This window comes from Watersipora subatra, chromosome 8, assembly GCF_963576615.1.
Source record: "Watersipora subatra chromosome 8, tzWatSuba1.1, whole genome shotgun sequence".
In the NCBI taxonomy this organism is placed as follows: Eukaryota; Metazoa; Bryozoa; class Gymnolaemata; order Cheilostomatida; family Watersiporidae; genus Watersipora; species Watersipora subatra.
Window position 1 is genome coordinate 33,632,301 of NC_088715.1, and position 22,454 is coordinate 33,654,754.

Consider the following 22,454-nt stretch of genomic DNA (forward strand, 5'->3'; position numbering starts at 1 on the left):
GTAGTCCAGTCAGATGGTATTACTTGATTAGTAGTGGGTTATTTTTAGGTAGGGCTACGCTTGATGGTGATGTATTTGTCGGTTTTGCTGCAGTCGTTGATAGGTTAGCATTTGTAGATTGAGGTGTGGTTAAAGTTGAAGTAGTGGTTTCAGCTGGTTCAGTTGTGGTTGTTGGACTAGCATTGGTTTTCGATTTAATGCTGTTTGTGACTGTTGTTGTAGTGTCTGTTATAGTGGTTGTTGTAAGTTTAGTATCGGGTGTTAGTCTATCAGTCCTTGTAGTCAAAACCCCATTGGTAGTTAGCGGCATTGTCATAATCGGATTGGTAGTGGCTTTGGACCTAGGAGGAGTTTTGCTTGAAAGCATGGTTGTAGTTGGAGCAGTTGTTCTTGTTGGTTTAATAGTTGTTGCCGGTGCTGTAGATGTCATCATAAAAGTCATTGTAGTCGAGTCAGATGTTTTTACTTGATTAGTAGTGGCTCTCTTTTTAGGTAGGGCTACACTTGATGGTGATGTTTTTGTCGGATTAGCTGCAGTTGTTGATAGGTTAGCATTTGTAGATTGAGGTGTGGTTAAAGTTGAAGTAGTGATTTCAGCTGGTTCAGTTGTGGTAGATGGAATAGCATTGGTTTGCAATTCAATGCTGTTTGTGACTGTTGTTGTAGTGTCTGTTATAGTGGTTGTTGTAAGTTTAGTATCGGGTGTTAGATTAGCAGTCTTTGTTGTCAAAAACCCAGTGGTAGTTAGCGGAATTGTCGTAATCGGATCGGTAGTGGCTTTGGACCTAGGAGGAGTTTTACTTGAAAGCATGGTTGTAGTTGGAGTAGTTGTTCTTGTTGGTTTAGTAGTTGCTGCTGGTGCTGTAGATGTCATCATAAAAGTCATTGTAGTCGAGTCAGATGCTATTGCTTGATTAGTAGTGTCTCTCTCTTTAGGTAGGGCTACACTTGATGGTGATGTATTTGTCGGTTTTGCTGCAGTCGTTGATAGGTTAGCATTTGTAGATTGAGGTGTGGTTAAAGTTGAAGTAGTGATTTCAGCTGGTTCAGTTGTGGTAGATGGAATAGCATTGGTTTGCGATTCAATGCTGTTTGTGACTGTTGTTGTAGTGTCTGTTATAGTGGTTGTTGTAAGTTTAGTATCGGGTGTTAGATTAGCAGTCTTTGTTGTCAAAAACCCAGTGGTAGTTAGCGGAATTGTCGTAATCGGATCGGTAGTGGCTTTGGACCTAGGAGGAGTTTTACTTGAAAGCATGGTTGTAGTTGGAGTAGTTGTTCTTGTTGGTTTAGTAGTTGCTGCTGGTGCTGTAGATGTCATCATAAAAGTCATTGTAGTCGAGTCAGATGATATTGCTTGATTAGTAGTGTCTCTCTCTTTAGGTAGGGCTACACTTGATGGTGATGTATTTGTCGGTTTTGCTGCAGTCGTTGATAGGTTAGCATTTGTAGATTGAGGTGTGGTTAAAGTTGAAGTAGTGATTTCAGCTGGTTCAGTCGTGGTAGATGGTATAGCATTGGTTTGCGATTTAATGCTGTTTGTGACTGTTGTTGTAGTGTTTGTTATAGTGGTTGTTGTAAGTTTAGTATCGGGCGTTAGATTAGCAGTCTTTGTTGTCAAAAATCCAGTGGTAGTTAGCGGAATTGTTGTAATCGGATCAGTAGTGGCTTTGAGTTTAGGAGGAGCTTTACTTGAAAGCATGGTTGTATTTGGAGTAGTTGTTCTTGTCAGTTTAGTGTTTGCTGGTGCTGTAGATGTCATCATAAAAGTCATTGTAGTCGAGTCAGATGCTATTGTGTGATTAGTAGTGGCTCTTTTTTTAGCTAGGGCTACACTTGATGGTGATGTATTTGTCGGTTTTGCTGCAGTCGTTGATAGGCTAGCATTTGTAGATTGAGGTGTGGTAAAAGTTGAAGTAGTGATTTCAGCTGGTTCAGTTGTTGTAGATGGAATAGCATTGGTTTGCGATTTAATGCTGTTTGTGACTGTTGTTGTAGTGTCTGTTATAGTGTTTGTTGTAAGTTTAGTATCGGGTGTTAGTCTATCAGTCCTTGTAGTCAAAAACCCAGTGGTAGTTAGCGGAATTGTCGTAATCGGATTGGTAGTGGCTTTGGACCTAGGAGGAGTTTTACTTGAAAGCATGGTTGTAGTTGGAGTAGTTGTCCTTGTTGGTTTAGTAGTTGCTGGTGCTGTAGATGTCATCATAAAAGTCATTGTAGTCCAGTCAGATGCTATTACTTGATTAGTAGTGGTTTTTTTTTTAGGTAGGGCTACGCTTGATGGTGATGTATTTGTTGGTTTTGCTGCAGTCGTTGATAGGTTAGCATTTGTAGATTGAGGTGTGGTTAAAGTTGAAGTAGTGATTTCAGCTGGTTCAGTTGTGGTAGCATTGGTTTTCGATTTAATGCTGCTTGTGACTGTTGTTGTAGTGTCTGTTATAGTGGTTGTTGTAAGTTTAGTATCGGGTGTTAGTCTATCAGTCCTTGTAGTCCAAAACCCAGTGGTAGTTAGCGGAATTGTCGTAATCGGAATGGTAGTGGCTTTGGACCTAGGAGGAGTTTTGCTTGAAAGCGTGGTTGTAGTTGGAGCAGTTGTTCTTGTCGGTTTAATAGTTGTTGCCGGTGCTGTAGATGTCATCATAAAAGTCATTGTAGTCCAGTCAGATGGTATTACTTGATTAGTAGTGGGTTATTTTTAGGTAGGGCTACGCTTGATGGTGATGTATTTGTCGGTTTTGCTGCAGTCGTTGATAGGTTAGCATTTGTAGATTGAGGTGTGGTTAAAGTTGAAGTAGTGATTTCAGCTGGTTCAGTTGTGGTAGCATTGGTTTTCGATTTAATGCTGCTTGTGACTGTTGTTGTAGTGTCTGTTATAGTGGTTGTTGTAAGTTTAGTATCGGGTGTTAGTCTATCAGTCCTTGTAGTCCAAAACCCAGTGGTAGTTAGCGGAATTGTCGTAATCGGAATGGTAGTGGCTTTGGACCTAGGAGGAGTTTTGCTTGAAAGCGTGGTTGTAGTTGGAGCAGTTGTTCTTGTCGGTTTAATAGTTGTTGCCGGTGCTGTAGATGTCATCATAAAAGTCATTGTAGTCCAGTCAGATGGTATTACTTGATTAGTAGTGGGTTATTTTTAGGTAGGGCTACGCTTGATGGTGATGTATTTGTCGGTTTTGCTGCAGTCGTTGATAGGTTAGCATTTGTAGATTGAGGTGTGGTTAAAGTTGAAGTAGTGGTTTCAGCTGGTTCAGTTGTGGTTGTTGGACTAGCATTGGTTTTCGAGTTAATGTTGTTTGTGACTGTTGTTGTAGTGTCTGTTATAGTGGTTGTTTTAAGTTTAGTATTGGGTGTTAGATTAGCAGTCCTTGTAGTCAAAAACCCAGTGGTAGTTAGCGGAATTGCCGTAATCGGATTGGTAGTGGCTTTGGACCTAGGAGGAGTTTTACTTGAAAGCATGGTTGTAGTTGGAGCAGTTGTTCTTGTTGGTTTAGTAGTTGTTGCTGGTGCTGTAGATGTCATCATAAAAGTCATTGTAGCCCAGTCAGATGCTATTACTTGATTAGTAGTGGTTTTTTTTTAGGTAGGGCTACGCTTGATGGTGATGTATTTGTCGGTTTTGCTGCAGTCGTTGATAGGCTAGCATTTGTATATTGAGGTGTGGTTAAAATTGAAGTAGTGGTTTTAGCTGGTTCAGTTGTGGTAGCATTGGTTTTCGATTTAATGCTGCTTGCGACTGTAGGTGTAGTGTCTGTTATAGTGGTTCTTTTACGTTTAGTATCGGGTGTTATTCTAGCGGTCTTTGTAGTCAAAAACCCAGTGGTAGTTAGCGAAATTGTCCTAATCGGATTGCTAGTGGCTTTGGACCTACGAGGAGTTTTACTTGAAAGCATGGTTGTAGTTGGAGTAGTTGTTCTTGTTGGTTTAGTAGTTGCTGGTGCTGCAGATGTCATCACAAAATTCATTGTAGTCGAGTCAGATGCTATTGCTTGATTAGTAGTGGCTCTTTTTTTAGGTAGGGCTACACTTGATGGTGAAGTATTTGTCGGTTTTGCTGCAGTCGTTGATAGGTTAGCATTTGTATATTGAGGTGTGGTTAAAGTAGAAGTAGTGATTTCAGCTGGTTCAGTTGTGGTAGCATTGGTTTTCGATTTAATGCTGCTTGTGACTGTTGTCGTAGTGTCTGTTATAGTGGTTGTTGTAAGTTCAGTATCGGGTGTTAGTCTATCAGTCCTTGTAGTCAAAAACCCAGTGGTAGTTAGCGGAATTGTCGTAATCGGATTGGTACTGGCTTTGGACCTAGGATGAGTTTTACTTGAAAGCATGGTTGTAGTTGGAGTAGTTGTTCTTATTGGTTTATTAGTTGCTGGTGCTGTAGATGTCATCATAAAAGTCATTGTAGTCCAGTCAGATGCTATTGCTTGATTAGTAGTGGCTCTTTTTTTAGGTAGGGCTACACTTGATGGTGATGTATTTGTCGGTTTTGCTGCAGTCGTTGATAGGCTAGCATTTGTAGGTTGAGGTGTGGTTAAAGTTGAAGTAGTGATTTCAGCTGGTTCAGTTGTTGTAGATGGAATAGCATTGGTTTGCGATTTAATGCTGTTTGTGAATGTTGTTGTAGTGTCTGTTATAGTGGTTGTTGTAAGCTCAGTATCGGGTGTTAGTCTATCAGTCCTTGTAGTCAAAAACCCAGTGGTAGTTAGCGAAATTGTCGTAATCGGATCGGTAGTGGCTTTGGACCTACGAGGAGTTTTACTTGAAAGCATGGTTGTAGTTGGAGTAGTTGTTCTTGTTGGTTTAGTAGTTGTTTCTGGTGCTGTAGATGTCATCATAAAAGTCATTGTAGTCCAGTCAGATGCTATTACTTGATTAGTAGTGGTTTTTTTTTAGGTAGGGCTACGCTTGATGGTGATGTATTTGTCGGTTTTGCTGCAGTCGTTGATAGGCTAGCATTTGTAGATTGAGGTGTGGTTAAAGTTGAAGTAGTGGTTTCAGCTGGTTCAGTTGTGGTTGTTGGACTAGCATTGGTTTTCGAGTTCATGTTGTTTGTGACTGTTGTTGTAGTGTCTGTTATAGTGGTTGTTTTAAGTTTAGTATCGGGTGTTAGTCTATCAGTCCTTGTAGTCAAAAACCCAGTGGTAGTTAGCGGAATTGTCGTAATCGGATCGGTAGTGGCTTTGGACCTAGGATGAGTTTTACTTGAAAGCATGGTTGTAGTTGGAGTAGCTGTTCTTGTCGGTTTAGTAGTTGTTGCTGGTGCTGTAGATGTCATCATAAAAGTCATTGTAGTCGAGTCAGATGCTTTTACTTGTTTAGTAGTGGCTCTTATTTTAGGTAGGGCTACACTTGATGGTGATGTTTTTGTCGGATTAGCTGCAGTTGTTGATAGGTTAGCATTTGTAGATTGAGGTGTGGTTAAAGTTGAAGTAGTGATTTCAGCTGGTTCAGTTGTGGTAGATGGAATAGCATTGGTTTGCGATTTAATTTTGTTTGTGACTGTTGTTGTAGTGTCTGTTATAGTGGTTGTTGTACGTTTAGTATCGGGCGTTAGATTAGCAGTCTTTGTTGTCAAAAATCCAGTGGTAGTTAGCGGAATTGTCGTAATCAGATCAGTAGTGGCTTTGAATTTAGGAGGAGCTTTACTTGAAAGCATGGTTGTAGTTGGAGTAGTTGTTCTTGTCGGTTTAGTGTTTGCTGGTGCTGTAGATGTCATCAAAAAAGTCATTGTAGCCCAGTCAGATGCTATTACTTGATTAGTAGTGGTTTTTTTTTAGGTAGGGCTACGCTTGATGGTGATGTATTTGTCGGTTTTGCTGCAGTCGTTGATAGGCTAGCATTTGTATATTGAGGTGTGGTTAAAATTGAAGTAGTGGTTTTAGCTGGTTCAGTTGTGGTAGCATTGGTTTTCGATTTAATGCTGCTTGCGACTGTAGGTGTAGTGTCTGTTATAGTGGTTCTTTTACGTTTAGTATCGGGTGTTATTCTAGCGGTCTTTGTAGTCAAAAACCCAGTGGTAGTTAGCGAAATTGTCCTAATCGGATTGCTAGTGGCTTTGGACCTACAAGGAGTTTTACTTGAAAGCATGGTTGTAGTTGGAGTAGTTGTTCTTGTTGGTTTAGTAGTTGCTGGTGCTGCAGATGTCATCACAAAATTCATTGTAGTCGAGTCAGATGCTATTGCTTGATTAGTAGTGGCTCTTTTTTTAGGTAGGGCTACACTTGATGGTGAAGTATTTGTCGGTTTTGCTGCAGTCGTTGATAGGTTAGCATTTGTATATTGAGGTGTGGTTAAAGTAGAAGTAGTGATTTCAGCTGGTTCAGTTGTGGTAGCATTGGTTTTCGATTTAATGCTGCTTGTGACTGTTGTTGTAGTGTCTGTTATAGTGGTTGTTGTAAGTTCAGTATCGGGTGTTAGTCTATCAGTCCTTGTAGTCAAAAACCCAGTGGTAGTTAGCGGAATTGTCGTAATCGGATTGGTACTGGCTTTGGACCTAGGATGAGTTTTACTTGAAAGCATGGTTGTAGTTGGAGTAGTTGTTCTTGTTGGTTTATTAGTTGCTGGTGCTGTAGATGTCATCATAAAAGTCATTGTAGTCCAGTCAGATGCTATTGCTTGATTAGTAGTGGCTCTTTTTTTAGGTAGGGCTACACTTGATGGTGATGTATTTGTCGGTTTTGCTGCAGTCGTTGATAGGCTAGCATTTGTAGGTTGAGGTGTGGTTAAAGTTGAAGTAGTGATTTCAGCTGGTTCAGTTGTTGTAGATGGAATAGCATTGGTTTGCGATTTAATGCTGTTTGTGAATGTTGTTGTAGTGTCTGTTATAGTGGTTGTTGTAAGCTCAGTATCGGGTGTTAGTCTATCAGTCCTTGTAGTCAAAAACCCAGTGGTAGTTAGCGAAATTGTCGTAATCGGATCGGTAGTGGCTTTGGACCTACGAGGAGTTTTACTTGAAAGCATGGTTGTAGTTGGAGTAGTTGTTCTTGTTGGTTTAGTAGTTGTTTCTGGTGCTGTAGATGTCATCATAAAAGTCATTGTAGTCCAGTCAGATGCTATTACTTGATTAGTAGTGGTTTTTTTTTAGGTAGGGCTACGCTTGATGGTGATGTATTTGTCGGTTTTGCTGCAGTCGTTGATAGGCTAGCATTTGTAGATTGAGGTGTGGTTAAAGTTGAAGTAGTGGTTTCAGCTGGTTCAGTTGTGGTTGTTGGACTAGCATTGGTTTTCGAGTTCATGTTGTTTGTGACTGTTGTTGTAGTGTCTGTTATAGTGGTTGTTGTAAGTTTAGTATCGGGTGTTAGATTAGCAGTCTTTGTTGTCAAAAACCCAGTGGTAGTTAGCGGAATTGTCGTAATCGGATCGGTAGTGGCTTTGGACCTAGGAGGAGTTTTACTTGAAAGCATGGTTGTAGTTGGAGTAGTTGTTCTTGTTGGTTTAGTAGTTGCTGCTGGTGCTGTAGATGTCATCATAAAAGTCATTGTAGTCGAGTCAGATGCTATTGCTTGATTAGTAGTGTCTCTCTCTTTAGGTAGGGCTACACTTGATGGTGATGTATTTGTCGGTTTTGCTGCAGTCGTTGATAGGTTAGCATTTGTAGATTGAGGTGTGGTTAAAGTTGAAGTAGTGATTTCAGCTGGTTCAGTTGTGGTAGATGGAATAGCATTGGTTTGCGATTCAATGCTGTTTGTGACTGTTGTTGTAGTGTCTGTTATAGTGGTTGTTGTAAGTTTAGTATCGGGTGTTAGATTAGCAGTCTTTGTTGTCAAAAACCCAGTGGTAGTTAGCGGAATTGTCGTAATCGGATCGGTAGTGGCTTTGGACCTAGGAGGAGTTTTACTTGAAAGCATGGTTGTAGTTGGAGTAGTTGTTCTTGTTGGTTTAGTAGTTGCTGCTGGTGCTGTAGATGTCATCATAAAAGTCATTGTAGTCGAGTCAGATGATATTGCTTGATTAGTAGTGTCTCTCTCTTTAGGTAGGGCTACACTTGATGGTGATGTATTTGTCGGTTTTGCTGCAGTCGTTGATAGGTTAGCATTTGTAGATTGAGGTGTGGTTAAAGTTGAAGTAGTGATTTCAGCTGGTTCAGTCGTGGTAGATGGTATAGCATTGGTTTGCGATTTAATGCTGTTTGTGACTGTTGTTGTAGTGTTTGTTATAGTGGTTGTTGTAAGTTTAGTATCGGGCGTTAGATTAGCAGTCTTTGTTGTCAAAAATCCAGTGGTAGTTAGCGGAATTGTTGTAATCGGATCAGTAGTGGCTTTGAGTTTAGGAGGAGCTTTACTTGAAAGCATGGTTGTATTTGGAGTAGTTGTTCTTGTCAGTTTAGTGTTTGCTGGTGCTGTAGATGTCATCATAAAAGTCATTGTAGTCGAGTCAGATGCTATTGTGTGATTAGTAGTGGCTCTTTTTTTAGCTAGGGCTACACTTGATGGTGATGTATTTGTCGGTTTTGCTGCAGTCGTTGATAGGCTAGCATTTGTAGATTGAGGTGTGGTAAAAGTTGAAGTAGTGATTTCAGCTGGTTCAGTTGTTGTAGATGGAATAGCATTGGTTTGCGATTTAATGCTGTTTGTGACTGTTGTTGTAGTGTCTGTTATAGTGTTTGTTGTAAGTTTAGTATCGGGTGTTAGTCTATCAGTCCTTGTAGTCAAAAACCCAGTGGTAGTTAGCGGAATTGTCGTAATCGGATTGGTAGTGGCTTTGGACCTAGGAGGAGTTTTACTTGAAAGCATGGTTGTAGTTGGAGTAGTTGTCCTTGTTGGTTTAGTAGTTGCTGGTGCTGTAGATGTCATCATAAAAGTCATTGTAGTCCAGTCAGATGCTATTACTTGATTAGTAGTGGTTTTTTTTTTAGGTAGGGCTACGCTTGATGGTGATGTATTTGTTGGTTTTGCTGCAGTCGTTGATAGGTTAGCATTTGTAGATTGAGGTGTGGTTAAAGTTGAAGTAGTGATTTCAGCTGGTTCAGTTGTGGTAGCATTGGTTTTCGATTTAATGCTGCTTGTGACTGTTGTTGTAGTGTCTGTTATAGTGGTTGTTGTAAGTTCAGTATCGGGTGTTAGTCTATCAGTCCTTGTAGTCAAAAACCCAGTGGTAGTTAGCGAAATTGTCGTAATCGGATCGGTAGTGGCTTTGGACCTACGAGGAGTTTTACTTGAAAGCATGGTTGTAGTTGGAGTAGTTGTTCTTGTCGGTTTAGTAGTTGTTGCTGGTGCTGTAGATGTCATCATAAAAGTCATTGTAGTCCAGTCAGATGCTATTACTTGATTAGTAGTGGTTTTTTTTTTAGGTAGGGCTACGCTTGATGGTGATGTATTTGTCGGTTTTGCTGCAGTCGTTGATAGGCTAGCATTTGTAGATTGAGGTGTGGTTAAAGTTGAAGTAGTGGTTTCAGCTGGTTCAGTTGTGGTTGTTGGACTAGCATTGGTTTTCGAGTTAATGTTGTTTGTGACTGTTGTTGTAGTGTCTGTTATAGTGGTTGTTTTAAGTTTAGTATTGGGTGTTAGATTAGCAGTCCTTGTAGTCAAAAACCCAGTGGTAGTTAGCGGAATTGCCGTAATCGGATTGGTAGTGGCTTTGGACCTAGGAGGAGTTTTACTTGAAAGCATGGTTGTAGTTGGAGCAGTTGTTCTTGTTGGTTTAGTAGTTGTTGCTGGTGCTGTAGATGTCATCATAAAAGTCATTGTAGCCCAGTCAGATGCTATTACTTGATTAGTAGTGGTTTTTTTTTAGGTAGGGCTACGCTTGATGGTGATGTATTTGTCGGTTTTGCTGCAGTCGTTGATAGGCTAGCATTTGTATATTGAGGTGTGGTTAAAATTGAAGTAGTGGTTTTAGCTGGTTCAGTTGTGGTAGCATTGGTTTTCGATTTAATGCTGCTTGCGACTGTAGGTGTAGTGTCTGTTATAGTGGTTCTTTTACGTTTAGTATCGGGTGTTATTCTAGCGGTCTTTGTAGTCAAAAACCCAGTGGTAGTTAGCGAAATTGTCCTAATCGGATTGCTAGTGGCTTTGGACCTACGAGGAGTTTTACTTGAAAGCATGGTTGTAGTTGGAGTAGTTGTTCTTGTTGGTTTAGTAGTTGCTGGTGCTGCAGATGTCATCACAAAATTCATTGTAGTCGAGTCAGATGCTATTGCTTGATTAGTAGTGGCTCTTTTTTTAGGTAGGGCTACACTTGATGGTGAAGTATTTGTCGGTTTTGCTGCAGTCGTTGATAGGTTAGCATTTGTATATTGAGGTGTGGTTAAAGTAGAAGTAGTGATTTCAGCTGGTTCAGTTGTGGTAGCATTGGTTTTCGATTTAATGCTGCTTGTGACTGTTGTCGTAGTGTCTGTTATAGTGGTTGTTGTAAGTTCAGTATCGGGTGTTAGTCTATCAGTCCTTGTAGTCAAAAACCCAGTGGTAGTTAGCGGAATTGTCGTAATCGGATTGGTACTGGCTTTGGACCTAGGATGAGTTTTACTTGAAAGCATGGTTGTAGTTGGAGTAGTTGTTCTTATTGGTTTATTAGTTGCTGGTGCTGTAGATGTCATCATAAAAGTCATTGTAGTCCAGTCAGATGCTATTGCTTGATTAGTAGTGGCTCTTTTTTTAGGTAGGGCTACACTTGATGGTGATGTATTTGTCGGTTTTGCTGCAGTCGTTGATAGGCTAGCATTTGTAGGTTGAGGTGTGGTTAAAGTTGAAGTAGTGATTTCAGCTGGTTCAGTTGTTGTAGATGGAATAGCATTGGTTTGCGATTTAATGCTGTTTGTGAATGTTGTTGTAGTGTCTGTTATAGTGGTTGTTGTAAGCTCAGTATCGGGTGTTAGTCTATCAGTCCTTGTAGTCAAAAACCCAGTGGTAGTTAGCGAAATTGTCGTAATCGGATCGGTAGTGGCTTTGGACCTACGAGGAGTTTTACTTGAAAGCATGGTTGTAGTTGGAGTAGTTGTTCTTGTTGGTTTAGTAGTTGTTTCTGGTGCTGTAGATGTCATCATAAAAGTCATTGTAGTCCAGTCAGATGCTATTACTTGATTAGTAGTGGTTTTTTTTTAGGTAGGGCTACGCTTGATGGTGATGTATTTGTCGGTTTTGCTGCAGTCGTTGATAGGCTAGCATTTGTAGATTGAGGTGTGGTTAAAGTTGAAGTAGTGGTTTCAGCTGGTTCAGTTGTGGTTGTTGGACTAGCATTGGTTTTCGAGTTCATGTTGTTTGTGACTGTTGTTGTAGTGTCTGTTATAGTGGTTGTTTTAAGTTTAGTATCGGGTGTTAGTCTATCAGTCCTTGTAGTCAAAAACCCAGTGGTAGTTAGCGGAATTGTCGTAATCGGATCGGTAGTGGCTTTGGACCTAGGATGAGTTTTACTTGAAAGCATGGTTGTAGTTGGAGTAGCTGTTCTTGTCGGTTTAGTAGTTGTTGCTGGTGCTGTAGATGTCATCATAAAAGTCATTGTAGTCGAGTCAGATGCTTTTACTTGTTTAGTAGTGGCTCTTATTTTAGGTAGGGCTACACTTGATGGTGATGTTTTTGTCGGATTAGCTGCAGTTGTTGATAGGTTAGCATTTGTAGATTGAGGTGTGGTTAAAGTTGAAGTAGTGATTTCAGCTGGTTCAGTTGTGGTAGATGGAATAGCATTGGTTTGCGATTTAATTTTGTTTGTGACTGTTGTTGTAGTGTCTGTTATAGTGGTTGTTGTACGTTTAGTATCGGGCGTTAGATTAGCAGTCTTTGTTGTCAAAAATCCAGTGGTAGTTAGCGGAATTGTCGTAATCAGATCAGTAGTGGCTTTGAATTTAGGAGGAGCTTTACTTGAAAGCATGGTTGTAGTTGGAGTAGTTGTTCTTGTCGGTTTAGTGTTTGCTGGTGCTGTAGATGTCATCAAAAAAGTCATTGTAGCCCAGTCAGATGCTATTACTTGATTAGTAGTGGTTTTTTTTTAGGTAGGGCTACGCTTGATGGTGATGTATTTGTCGGTTTTGCTGCAGTCGTTGATAGGCTAGCATTTGTATATTGAGGTGTGGTTAAAATTGAAGTAGTGGTTTTAGCTGGTTCAGTTGTGGTAGCATTGGTTTTCGATTTAATGCTGCTTGCGACTGTAGGTGTAGTGTCTGTTATAGTGGTTCTTTTACGTTTAGTATCGGGTGTTATTCTAGCGGTCTTTGTAGTCAAAAACCCAGTGGTAGTTAGCGAAATTGTCCTAATCGGATTGCTAGTGGCTTTGGACCTACGAGGAGTTTTACTTGAAAGCATGGTTGTAGTTGGAGTAGTTGTTCTTGTTGGTTTAGTAGTTGCTGGTGCTGCAGATGTCATCACAAAATTCATTGTAGTCGAGTCAGATGCTATTGCTTGATTAGTAGTGGCTCTTTTTTTAGGTAGGGCTACACTTGATGGTGAAGTATTTGTCGGTTTTGCTGCAGTCGTTGATAGGTTAGCATTTGTATATTGAGGTGTGGTTAAAGTAGAAGTAGTGATTTCAGCTGGTTCAGTTGTGGTAGCATTGGTTTTCGATTTAATGCTGCTTGTGACTGTTGTTGTAGTGTCTGTTATAGTGGTTGTTGTAAGTTCAGTATCGGGTGTTAGTCTATCAGTCCTTGTAGTCAAAAACCCAGTGGTAGTTAGCGGAATTGTCGTAATCGGATTGGTACTGGCTTTGGACCTAGGATGAGTTTTACTTGAAAGCATGGTTGTAGTTGGAGTAGTTGTTCTTGTTGGTTTATTAGTTGCTGGTGCTGTAGATGTCATCATAAAAGTCATTGTAGTCCAGTCAGATGCTATTGCTTGATTAGTAGTGGCTCTTTTTTTAGGTAGGGCTACACTTGATGGTGATGTATTTGTCGGTTTTGCTGCAGTCGTTGATAGGCTAGCATTTGTAGGTTGAGGTGTGGTTAAAGTTGAAGTAGTGATTTCAGCTGGTTCAGTTGTTGTAGATGGAATAGCATTGGTTTGCGATTTAATGCTGTTTGTGAATGTTGTTGTAGTGTCTGTTATAGTGGTTGTTGTAAGCTCAGTATCGGGTGTTAGTCTATCAGTCCTTGTAGTCAAAAACCCAGTGGTAGTTAGCGAAATTGTCGTAATCGGATCGGTAGTGGCTTTGGACCTACGAGGAGTTTTACTTGAAAGCATGGTTGTAGTTGGAGTAGTTGTTCTTGTTGGTTTAGTAGTTGTTTCTGGTGCTGTAGATGTCATCATAAAAGTCATTGTAGTCCAGTCAGATGCTATTACTTGATTAGTAGTGGTTTTTTTTTAGGTAGGGCTACGCTTGATGGTGATGTATTTGTCGGTTTTGCTGCAGTCGTTGATAGGCTAGCATTTGTAGATTGAGGTGTGGTTAAAGTTGAAGTAGTGGTTTCAGCTGGTTCAGTTGTGGTTGTTGGACTAGCATTGGTTTTCGAGTTCATGTTGTTTGTGACTGTTGTTGTAGTGTCTGTTATAGTGGTTGTTTTAAGTTTAGTATCGGGTGTTAGTCTATCAGTCCTTGTAGTCAAAAACCCAGTGGTAGTTAGCGGAATTGTCGTAATCGGATCGGTAGTGGCTTTGGACCTAGGATGAGTTTTACTTGAAAGCATGGTTGTAGTTGGAGTAGCTGTTCTTGTCGGTTTAGTAGTTGTTGCTGGTGCTGTAGATGTCATCATAAAAGTCATTGTAGTCGAGTCAGATGCTTTTACTTGTTTAGTAGTGGCTCTTATTTTAGGTAGGGCTACACTTGATGGTGATGTTTTTGTCGGATTAGCTGCAGTTGTTGATAGGTTAGCATTTGTAGATTGAGGTGTGGTTAAAGTTGAAGTAGTGATTTCAGCTGGTTCAGTTGTGGTAGATGGAATAGCATTGGTTTGCGATTTAATTTTGTTTGTGACTGTTGTTGTAGTGTCTGTTATAGTGGTTGTTGTACGTTTAGTATCGGGCGTTAGATTAGCAGTCTTTGTTGTCAAAAATCCAGTGGTAGTTAGCGGAATTGTCGTAATCAGATCAGTAGTGGCTTTGAATTTAGGAGGAGCTTTACTTGAAAGCATGGTTGTAGTTGGAGTAGTTGTTCTTGTCGGTTTAGTGTTTGCTGGTGCTGTAGATGTCATCAAAAAAGTCATTGTAGTCGAGTCAGATGCTATTGGGTGATTAGTAGTGGCTCCTTTTTTAGCTAGGGCTACACTTGATGGTGATGTATTTGTCGGTTTTGCTGCAGTCGTTGATAGGCTAGCATTTGTAGATTGAGGTGTGGTTAAAGTTGAAGTAGTGATTTCAGCTGGTTCAGTTGTTGTAGATGGAATAGCATTGGTTTGCGATTTAATGCTGTTTGTGACTGTTGTTGTAGTGTCTGTTATATTGGTTGTTGTAAGTTTAGTATCGGGTGTTAGATTAGCAGTCTTTGTTGTCAAAAATCCAGTGGTAGTTAGCGGAATTGTCGTAATTGGATCAGTAGTAGCTTTGATTATAGGAGGAGCGATACTTGAAAGCATGGCTGTAGTTGGAATAGTTCTTGTTGGTTTAGTAGTTGCTGCTGGTGCTGTAGATGTCACCATAAAAGTCATTGTAGTCGAGTCAGATCCTATTGCTTGATTAGTAGTGGCTCTTTTTTTAGGAAGGGCTACACTTGATGGTGATGTATTTGTCGGATTAGCTGTCGTCGTTGATAGGTTAGCATCTGTAGGTTGAGGTGAGGTTAAAGTTGAAGCAGGGGTTTTAACTGGTTCAGTTGTGGTAGATGGATTAGCATTGGTTTTCGATTTAATGCTTCTTGCCGCTGTTGATGTATTGTCTGGTATACTGGAAGTCGTAAGGTTAGTATCGGGCGTTAGATTACCAGTTTTTGTAGTCAAAAATCCAGTGGTAGTTAGTGGAGTATAAAGGCTAGAATTTTTCGGTTGAGTTGAAAAGAAAGTGTAACTAGTGGTTCGAGCTTGTTCAGTAGTGGTAGTTAATTTAGCTGCTGTGGCTTGGTTATTGATGACTCCTGACGTACCATAAACTGCTGTTGGCTTGGCTTTGCTTGTTTGTTTTTCCGCCACAGTTTTTGAAGAACATTTGGTTGAGGCTAATCCACATGAACTTAGATTAGTTGACCTTGCTTGTCCTGTAATTATTGTTATATTAGTCATGATTTCCAATTCAATGTTTGGTATAGGGCTAATTATATAGACTGTTAATTTAGAGATCGTACGTCTAATTTCATTCTCAAGGTTCAAACTGAAATGGAGAATTTAGGGTGACTACACTCCTACATATAACATAAATTCTTACATAAAACGATGCAAATTTAGCTTGAATTTTTTTTTCTCATGAATTTCTGTGAATGCATGTTCAAATTTATAGATTTTACATTAGATGTGACATGCTGGCACTGTAAACCTTTTATTACCTAACAGAGATTATTTGCAAAGTCAAGCTAGCAAACCTGACACGCAGATTAATTTGATTCGCACGACACTTATATAAAACATTCATGTTTTTTGAGATAGCATTATCAGAGATAGATAAATAGTTAACCTGTAAGTCAAAGGTTTTTGTGAAAAATCTGTTTTAAAGTCACGGTGCGAAACCTTTTTAGGCATTGTGTTGGTAAATACTTTTAGGTTTTTTCAGTCTGCAGTTAATCCGCATCTAGCCATACTGTCAGTCAAAAAAAAGTGAATAATCAATAGCCACAAATATTCAACAATATTATCAAAGAATCATAAACCCTCGCAACTATGACATTAGACATAAAAAGCAACTGGGTCCAGCATTTGATAAACACTGTTAACTTTGCCAGCTACCAAAACATTTCACGGTAATCTGCAAGAGTATAACTAGACCAAACCATTGTGTGTACAAGTAAAACTAACCATTTAAATGACATACTTCAAAATTGGGACAACCGCAAGAAATGCATTGCAAATGTTTTGATTAACAAGATTAACCAGATCATCTATGGCAAAAACATAACTTTGATCTGTCTATTCAATCAATTCTATGATTATTCTCTCAATTGTGGCGTAACTGATTGTAAATCCAACTTTTTTATTGGAGAGCAAAGTTAAGCATAAGGTAATCATCAGTTTTGTAAGTGGTTCTGTCAGCTATAGCCATATTTTGTTTGATTAATACTTTAAAAAATATGGTACCGTAATTTCGGTCAACGCTGTATCTTGGTGAGTGACAAAGGAACTTGTTTTAATAGTATATAGCTTTCATATCGTATATAGTGTATAGTTCGCAATCAATAAACTGAACAGAATTTACAAAAAAGAAACTCCAAATGTTGCCATAGTAAATAATCCGAAATAGCTATCCGAAGTTACTACAAAGTCTTAAATGAACTGAAACCCAGATGTGCAGAAGACATCACAGACATAGAAACATCATCCAGACCACATCAAATCCCGTCAGACTGTTTAGCCAAGAGTGAGCTTGGGAGTCAGCCAGATGCACCTCGGACGGCACATTGTTGGAAGCCTGGCTTAAAAGTGGCAGGGCCGGCATGGATAACCCCTCCTTCTGAGTTGAACCTACTCAGCAGGAGCTTGCTCGAGGCTTGTTTTCCGCAAGGTGACTCTTGATACCAAGTCTAAAAGGCCCTGACAAGTTCATAGACAAAAAATTGCTTTAACCCTTTTACTGCCATCCATGTTCACATTTAGCTATCATTCTACTGCCAGTCATTTAATCGAAAATTGCCGATATTGCTTCATGATATGTATACAATGTTTTTTCAATTTAAAACTTTATCTAGAACATTTTCGTTACATATTTTATTTTGCCAACATTTTAACCAACACTGCTGTGCAAAAGACTCAATGTATGTATACTTTGTGCAATGATCAAACTATGTAAGTTTACAATTGCTACGAAGCAAAAACGATCCTCCACAATGTTCCTTACTCTTACATAACTGTTACTTTCACCACTATCAGAGTTAGTGCTGCTACTTTAATTACCTGTATAGTTACGAAAATCTAAATCTGACTTGACTACAATGTCATCAACATAAGTAACTGCATGTTTTCTGACTCGCACAGTACTTAACAGAGCTTGCACACAAAATGCTCGTTTTTGGTTGGGAAACTCTCAAACAAAAATTTTAAACTCTGTTAATTTAGGCTAATTCTATAAATAAATTTTTGGACAACACTGTCAATAGCATAAAAGTCTTAAAACCGTGGGTTATGTTGTCAACAAATACTACAATTCAGTTACTACGCAATTGCTGGCAAAGTCGCAAAAATGCGTCTACAGCAGTCGACCATAGAAAACGCATAAATGCATCTACGACAGCGAAAAGGTTAAAGGCAGCACAGTCGACTTTATGCCACCCTTTAATCTTGGAAGACACTTGAGAAAGCGGCACTGACAGATTCAGAAATGTTTGGCTTTGATGATCTTGTTTTGCTAGGTAAGAGAGGTACAAAAACAATCCAGCACAAGCTTTGGAACGTCCCCACTCTAAAAGATGTTTATTTTCTAGAAAGCTAGAAGAGCAGCCTATGTAGTTTCTGATCAACACACTATGTACCACAAACTTGCTGAGCAAGCAAGTGTTTGACAAGCTCCCTCAAAGCATGAGGGGCTTGCTTGAGAAATTGACAGTCATGGTAAAATGGCCACTGAGACCCAACTGCCATTCTACTGAGCTGTGCGTTTGCCTGTGCATCCATGATGTGAAGACCGATAAGGTCTCTATAGTGAGCCAAATTTGGAAAAACACTATCCTACAAAGCTTTTCTTGATGGCACACCAATGTGCTATGAAGTTTCAGCCGTCTGTGTTTTGTCATCGGTACAGATAGAGACAGGCGGCTGCTAAGCAAAGTGCATGTAGTGTGGGATACAAAGGTGCTGGCTCAGAGCAAGATGGCTCCTTTATGTCGAATCCCTATAAGGAACTACTGCCCATTGGAGTTGATAGAAGGTTGTCCGAGAGGCGCACCACTGGTTACAAGCTTGCACAAGCCTAGATCAAACATAAGTGCAGTCACACTGTGCCTGAGCAGCACAGACTAATCTCCACAAATTGAAGCCGGTGCAACGGTCAGACGTGCACACCATTGTAAGACCATCTCTCAATGTGTGAAAATGTTGGAGGTTGGAGCGCCAGCCTGCTCCTGGAGGCAAGAGTGCCAGCCCAGGAGTGGCAGTTCCATCAAAAGCTGCCACAAACGGGTCCAGAGGACCTGGACGTGGCAGCTCGAAGAAGCTGCACAAGGTCTGGACAGACTAAGCAACTGGCAAAGGTGCTTATGCACTACTAAAGCATGTTCAGCGTCGGTGATGAGATGTGGTACAAATCTCAAAGGTAGAGCATTCAACTGCTCGGTGACGGCATTCAGCCGTCATCAAGCAGGATGTCTAGTCCCTTTCCAGGATCAATGATGGCATCAACACCCTCGCTGGCAACAAGTTTTAGCACACTAGACCTGGTCAATGGCTATTGGAAGGTGCCTTTGTGCACCTATGCACAAAACAAGTGAGTGCTAAGTCAATCACTTTGGTTTGTGAAAATTGAAGGTCTTGCCCTTTGGAATCCTCGCTGCACTGGCTACGTTCCAAAGGCTGATGGAGCATGAACTACACAGCTTGTATTGAATGATGCTGCTACTCTATCTAGATGACGTTATTGACAACGCTCCTGACGTTGATACTCACCTACATCGGTTGAAGAGAGTGTTCCAGCAACTGAAGGGAGCTGTACTAAACTGAAGCTAAAACCGTTCAAGCATTAGGTAATCTAGACACAGGTCTGCTACTTGAGCAATGTGGTTAGCTCCGAAGGTGTATCTACTAACCCAGAAATAATAAGACTTCTCAGAATTATTTGACCCTAAGGGGCCTCAAAGAGCCACTAAGCTTTTCAGGTATGGTAGAATACAACCAGCAGGATGTCCCAAGCTCTGCTACTACAGCACGGCATTTGTGCTAGTTGACAGCAGGAGAAAAGTTGACATCAGATGAGGAGCAAACAGCTTTGAGGAGCTGACAAAGCACCAATCCTCAGTGCCTGTACTTGGCCACTTCAAACCATGCTGGCCTTACATTCTGGATATGGGCGCCAGTGTCTGTGAAGTAAGTGCAGTGTTGTCACAGTACATGATAGAACCAGAAGGGCTTTGCTTTTTTTAGCAAGACCATGGCGCTAACAAAGTAGAAATAATGTGTCATTCAAAGGATGCTGTTGGCCATGATCAAGGTCGTGAAACACTTTAGGTTCTACTACCACAAATGACAGTTTCTTCTCTAATTCTCCTTTTCTCATTTTTTTCCAATGACTTTGCAAAAGGAAGAAACCCTCAAATCAGGTGGCTAAAAGTTCTCGCTGAGTTTCAGTACCTTTTAGAACATTGAGCTGAACTATGTTATGAAAACGCCCGTGAGCTAAGCAGACAGACCAGAGAGGATTGCCGACGATGCGAGCTCATCAAGCAGAGAGATTAAGGACTGACTCAGAAAGATGCTTTGTTAGATAGACACAAAGAAAGCCATTCAGCTGTGTCAGGGCTCGCCAGAGCCATGCACAAAATGGTTAGTTCAATGGGTAAGCCTACTACCAGCATGGCAGCTGGTGGTTGACCCAAGACCAACCAAGGTCACACTGGGATTCTGCAACATAGCTCAAATGATGAGCCGAGGTGACACAAACAATGACATGGCCCGGATACGGGCAACTGGAACTACTGGCCTCCAAGTACCAAGCCATCACTTGAGCGGAGGAACTAAAAAAAGATCAGCCACCAGGGAAACAACCGTTTGACAAATTCACAGCTTTGCTCATTCTTGTGTAGGTTGGGCAATCAGCCGAATGGGACTGACTCGATATTGGCCAATAATGACAGATACGGTGAGAAAACTGTTCAAGATATGTGAAATATGCCAGGCAGCAAAGCACGAAGGCACAAAAATAGCCGGCTGCAAGTGAGGGCTACTCAAAAAACGTTCCATGCAGAAGGTGGTCATTGATTCAGTGGGACCGATGCCAACGACACAGAGAGAGAAAAATGAATTCTGGTAATGACAGATCACTTTACCAGATTGCAGAATGCTTTGCCCTCCCAAAAGCCAAGGATTTAATGGTGCTTAATTCCCTGGATGAGACAGTGTTGTGCTATAAAGGCATGTCAGAGCAAATCCACAGTAACCAGGGGACATAGTTGAATGCCAGCTATTGACCGAGCTGGGTCAGCTCTGACGAATAGAAAAGACTTACACCATTCTCTATTACCCTCAAACCAAGGATACAGTAGAAAGCAACAACAAATAATTTTTTGATTCCCTTCAAGCACTCCTGCTGCTGGCTCAATGTCAGAAGAAGTGAGATACGGTGTTTCTTCACCTGATGAGAGCAAGCTGAAGCACGCCCCTTTGACGACAGGAGAAATCTCTAACTTACTGATGCTCGGCCAAGAGTTGTGGTTGCCAGATCAGCCGGAATATAACCCACTACTCACGGAGGACTGGCAGATGTACGAGTACGTGGTGGAGACGCTGAATAAGCTTGCGGAAGTACATGCAGCCCTCAGGGAGGAACGAGTGGTCATCTAGAAAAAAGATAAAAAGGAGCCTGCACTCTGTTCCCAAGGAAACTGGATTTAGCTCTTGAATAAAAAACCTAAACAAGGAAAGAACTATAGCTCCAGGGAAACATTGCGGTGCCTTACCCGATTTTAAAGGGTTGGCCTAACTATACCTGCCTGATTGAGTAAATAGGGCAGCTTTGATGCCGACCGAAAACCAGCTTATGCCATTCCATGCTTGCTCAGAGGAGCTCGGTCGAGCACCAGTCATGAGAAAACGTTGCAGAAGCTCTCACTTGAAAGGGACTAGGATCAAGAAACAAAGATTTTAAGTTGAGTTTGAAGATGAGCTTGAAATGGCAAGCCAAAAGCTAAGGCTACCAAAGGCCCTGAGGTTAACCAAGAGGTCGAGGTTTAGTTAAAAGAACTCCAGAGGCAAACAAGGCAACAAGCTGATACCACAGGAGATTAAGTCTAATTCCTAAATATAGAGCCAATGGCACCTGGTGTCACTCGACACAACTCTCGGCCAGCTCAGACCGCTCAGTAACCAGACCGATATGGAGAGTGATAATGGTTATCAGCAGTGGCAGCCAATCTCGAGTAATTTTCATGTAAAAATACAAGAGCTAAAAAGGGTGGCAATATTGGGAGGTTAGTAGGCCAGAGTCATTTGCTTTTGCACCCTACAGCAAAAAATTAATTTCTTGGAGACACTAATATCCATGCATCGAACACTATTTTACATTTTGACAAAACTGTCAACATGGCTCGACTGGGTGAGACTTTAAATTCTTTTTCAGATATGTTGAGCCGCTTAGAGCCATTGAAGGCAGAGGCAGAATAATGCTTGGTGGGCCTCCAAGATTCGAATGAACAATCTGCATTTGTGTGTGAGAGCATGGGCAAGTCAGACTCAAACAATGCAGCAAGACATCCCAGAACATTGGAAGGAGAGTGTCTTGGCCAGGGTGCCTTCAGGGGCAATTTTGTTTCAGACAGAGATGCTCATGTTGAGTCAAGCCTAGATGGCACTAAGCCTTCAAGTGGCCAGTCAAAGTCTGCTTGGATCATTCTCTTTAAGGTCAAACCACCAACCAAGGGAGGAAATGAGTGAAGAACCCTTTGGGATTTATAAACGACTCAATAGAGGAAAATAGGTCAAACCACACAAAAAATTTTGTAAGATGGCCCAAATCTTTTGCTTGACTAAGAATAAATGACTGGATGACTGACCCTGACAGGAACAGTGGTTCATCTCAGAGGCTACGAGTTAAACTTTAAATGGTCCCTACCGTGCCAGCCAAAAATGAGATTATTTAGACAGAGTGTTATATAAGTGGCACTATCTGGTCAAAAACGACCGAGGCGATGCACGAGCTCAGCACTTGTGGCTTGTATGGAGTCACCACAAGCTCCTGGAGGTATAGACAGCACCTGCTGCAAATTTTGTCATCTATATGTGCCCCTGCAGCTGGTAGCACATTTCTTGTGACCAGTTGATGTCACACCTGAGGGCACGCAGGGATGACAATTGTAGTAGTGTTGTTGATCTTGTAGACAAAGCCAAGTAGCCTGCATTCTCGCAGGTTAAAGGAAGGCCAACTAAACTCTCAATAAAGCCATGCACCATCAAACTAGCCAGGACTCACCGGCCTCAAAAGAGCCAAGAGTGAATTCAGTCTGTTTGGACAGGCACATCCGTAAGGGAGGGCTACATAAGCAATGAGCTGAGTCACTGAAGCCAAAGCCAACTCAGCAATTACAGGCTACCTCTCCTCAGCCAAGCCACCCAACCCGGGATGACTAAACCAACAATTGATAGCCTGCTTGCAAGGAAGAAACAGACTGAGGAATAATCTGGCAGCCCACTTACTTACCACAAAGACCTAGCTGAAGAGACTTTAACATGGACTAAATGACTTGCCGAAGTCTATAGTAAATGAGCTTCTTTATCACTGGAAAATTAAAATAGTCCACCAGCTGCTTGCTGACAGCCACCGCTGAAAA

The 22,454-nt window shown here is 41.0% G+C and overlaps 3 protein-coding genes across 3 annotated transcripts; all 3 read right to left on the reverse strand.

Moving 5' to 3' along the window:
• Positions 1 to 19: 19 nt before the first annotated feature.
• On the reverse strand, positions 20 to 2,647 carry LOC137402479 (mucin-2-like). Its single transcript, XM_068088980.1, has one exon. It carries the CDS (start codon positions 2,645 to 2,647, stop codon positions 20 to 22), a length of 2,628 nt encoding a protein of 875 aa, XP_067945081.1.
• A 3,088-nt stretch (positions 2,648 to 5,735) lies between these two features.
• Positions 5,736 to 9,670, reverse strand: LOC137402480 (mucin-2-like). The gene is made up of 2 exons (XM_068088981.1): positions 7,047 to 9,670; positions 5,736 to 6,921 (listed from the first exon to the last, which is right to left on the reverse strand). Exons 1-2 carry the CDS (start codon positions 9,668 to 9,670, stop codon positions 5,736 to 5,738), a joined length of 3,810 nt encoding a protein of 1,269 aa, XP_067945082.1.
• A 3,518-nt stretch (positions 9,671 to 13,188) lies between these two features.
• LOC137402481 (mucin-2-like) lies at positions 13,189 to 15,060 on the reverse strand. Its single transcript, XM_068088983.1, has one exon. The coding sequence runs from the start codon at positions 15,058 to 15,060 to the stop codon at positions 13,189 to 13,191; it is 1,872 nt and encodes a 623-aa protein (XP_067945084.1).
• Positions 15,061 to 22,454: the final 7,394 nt, after the last annotated feature.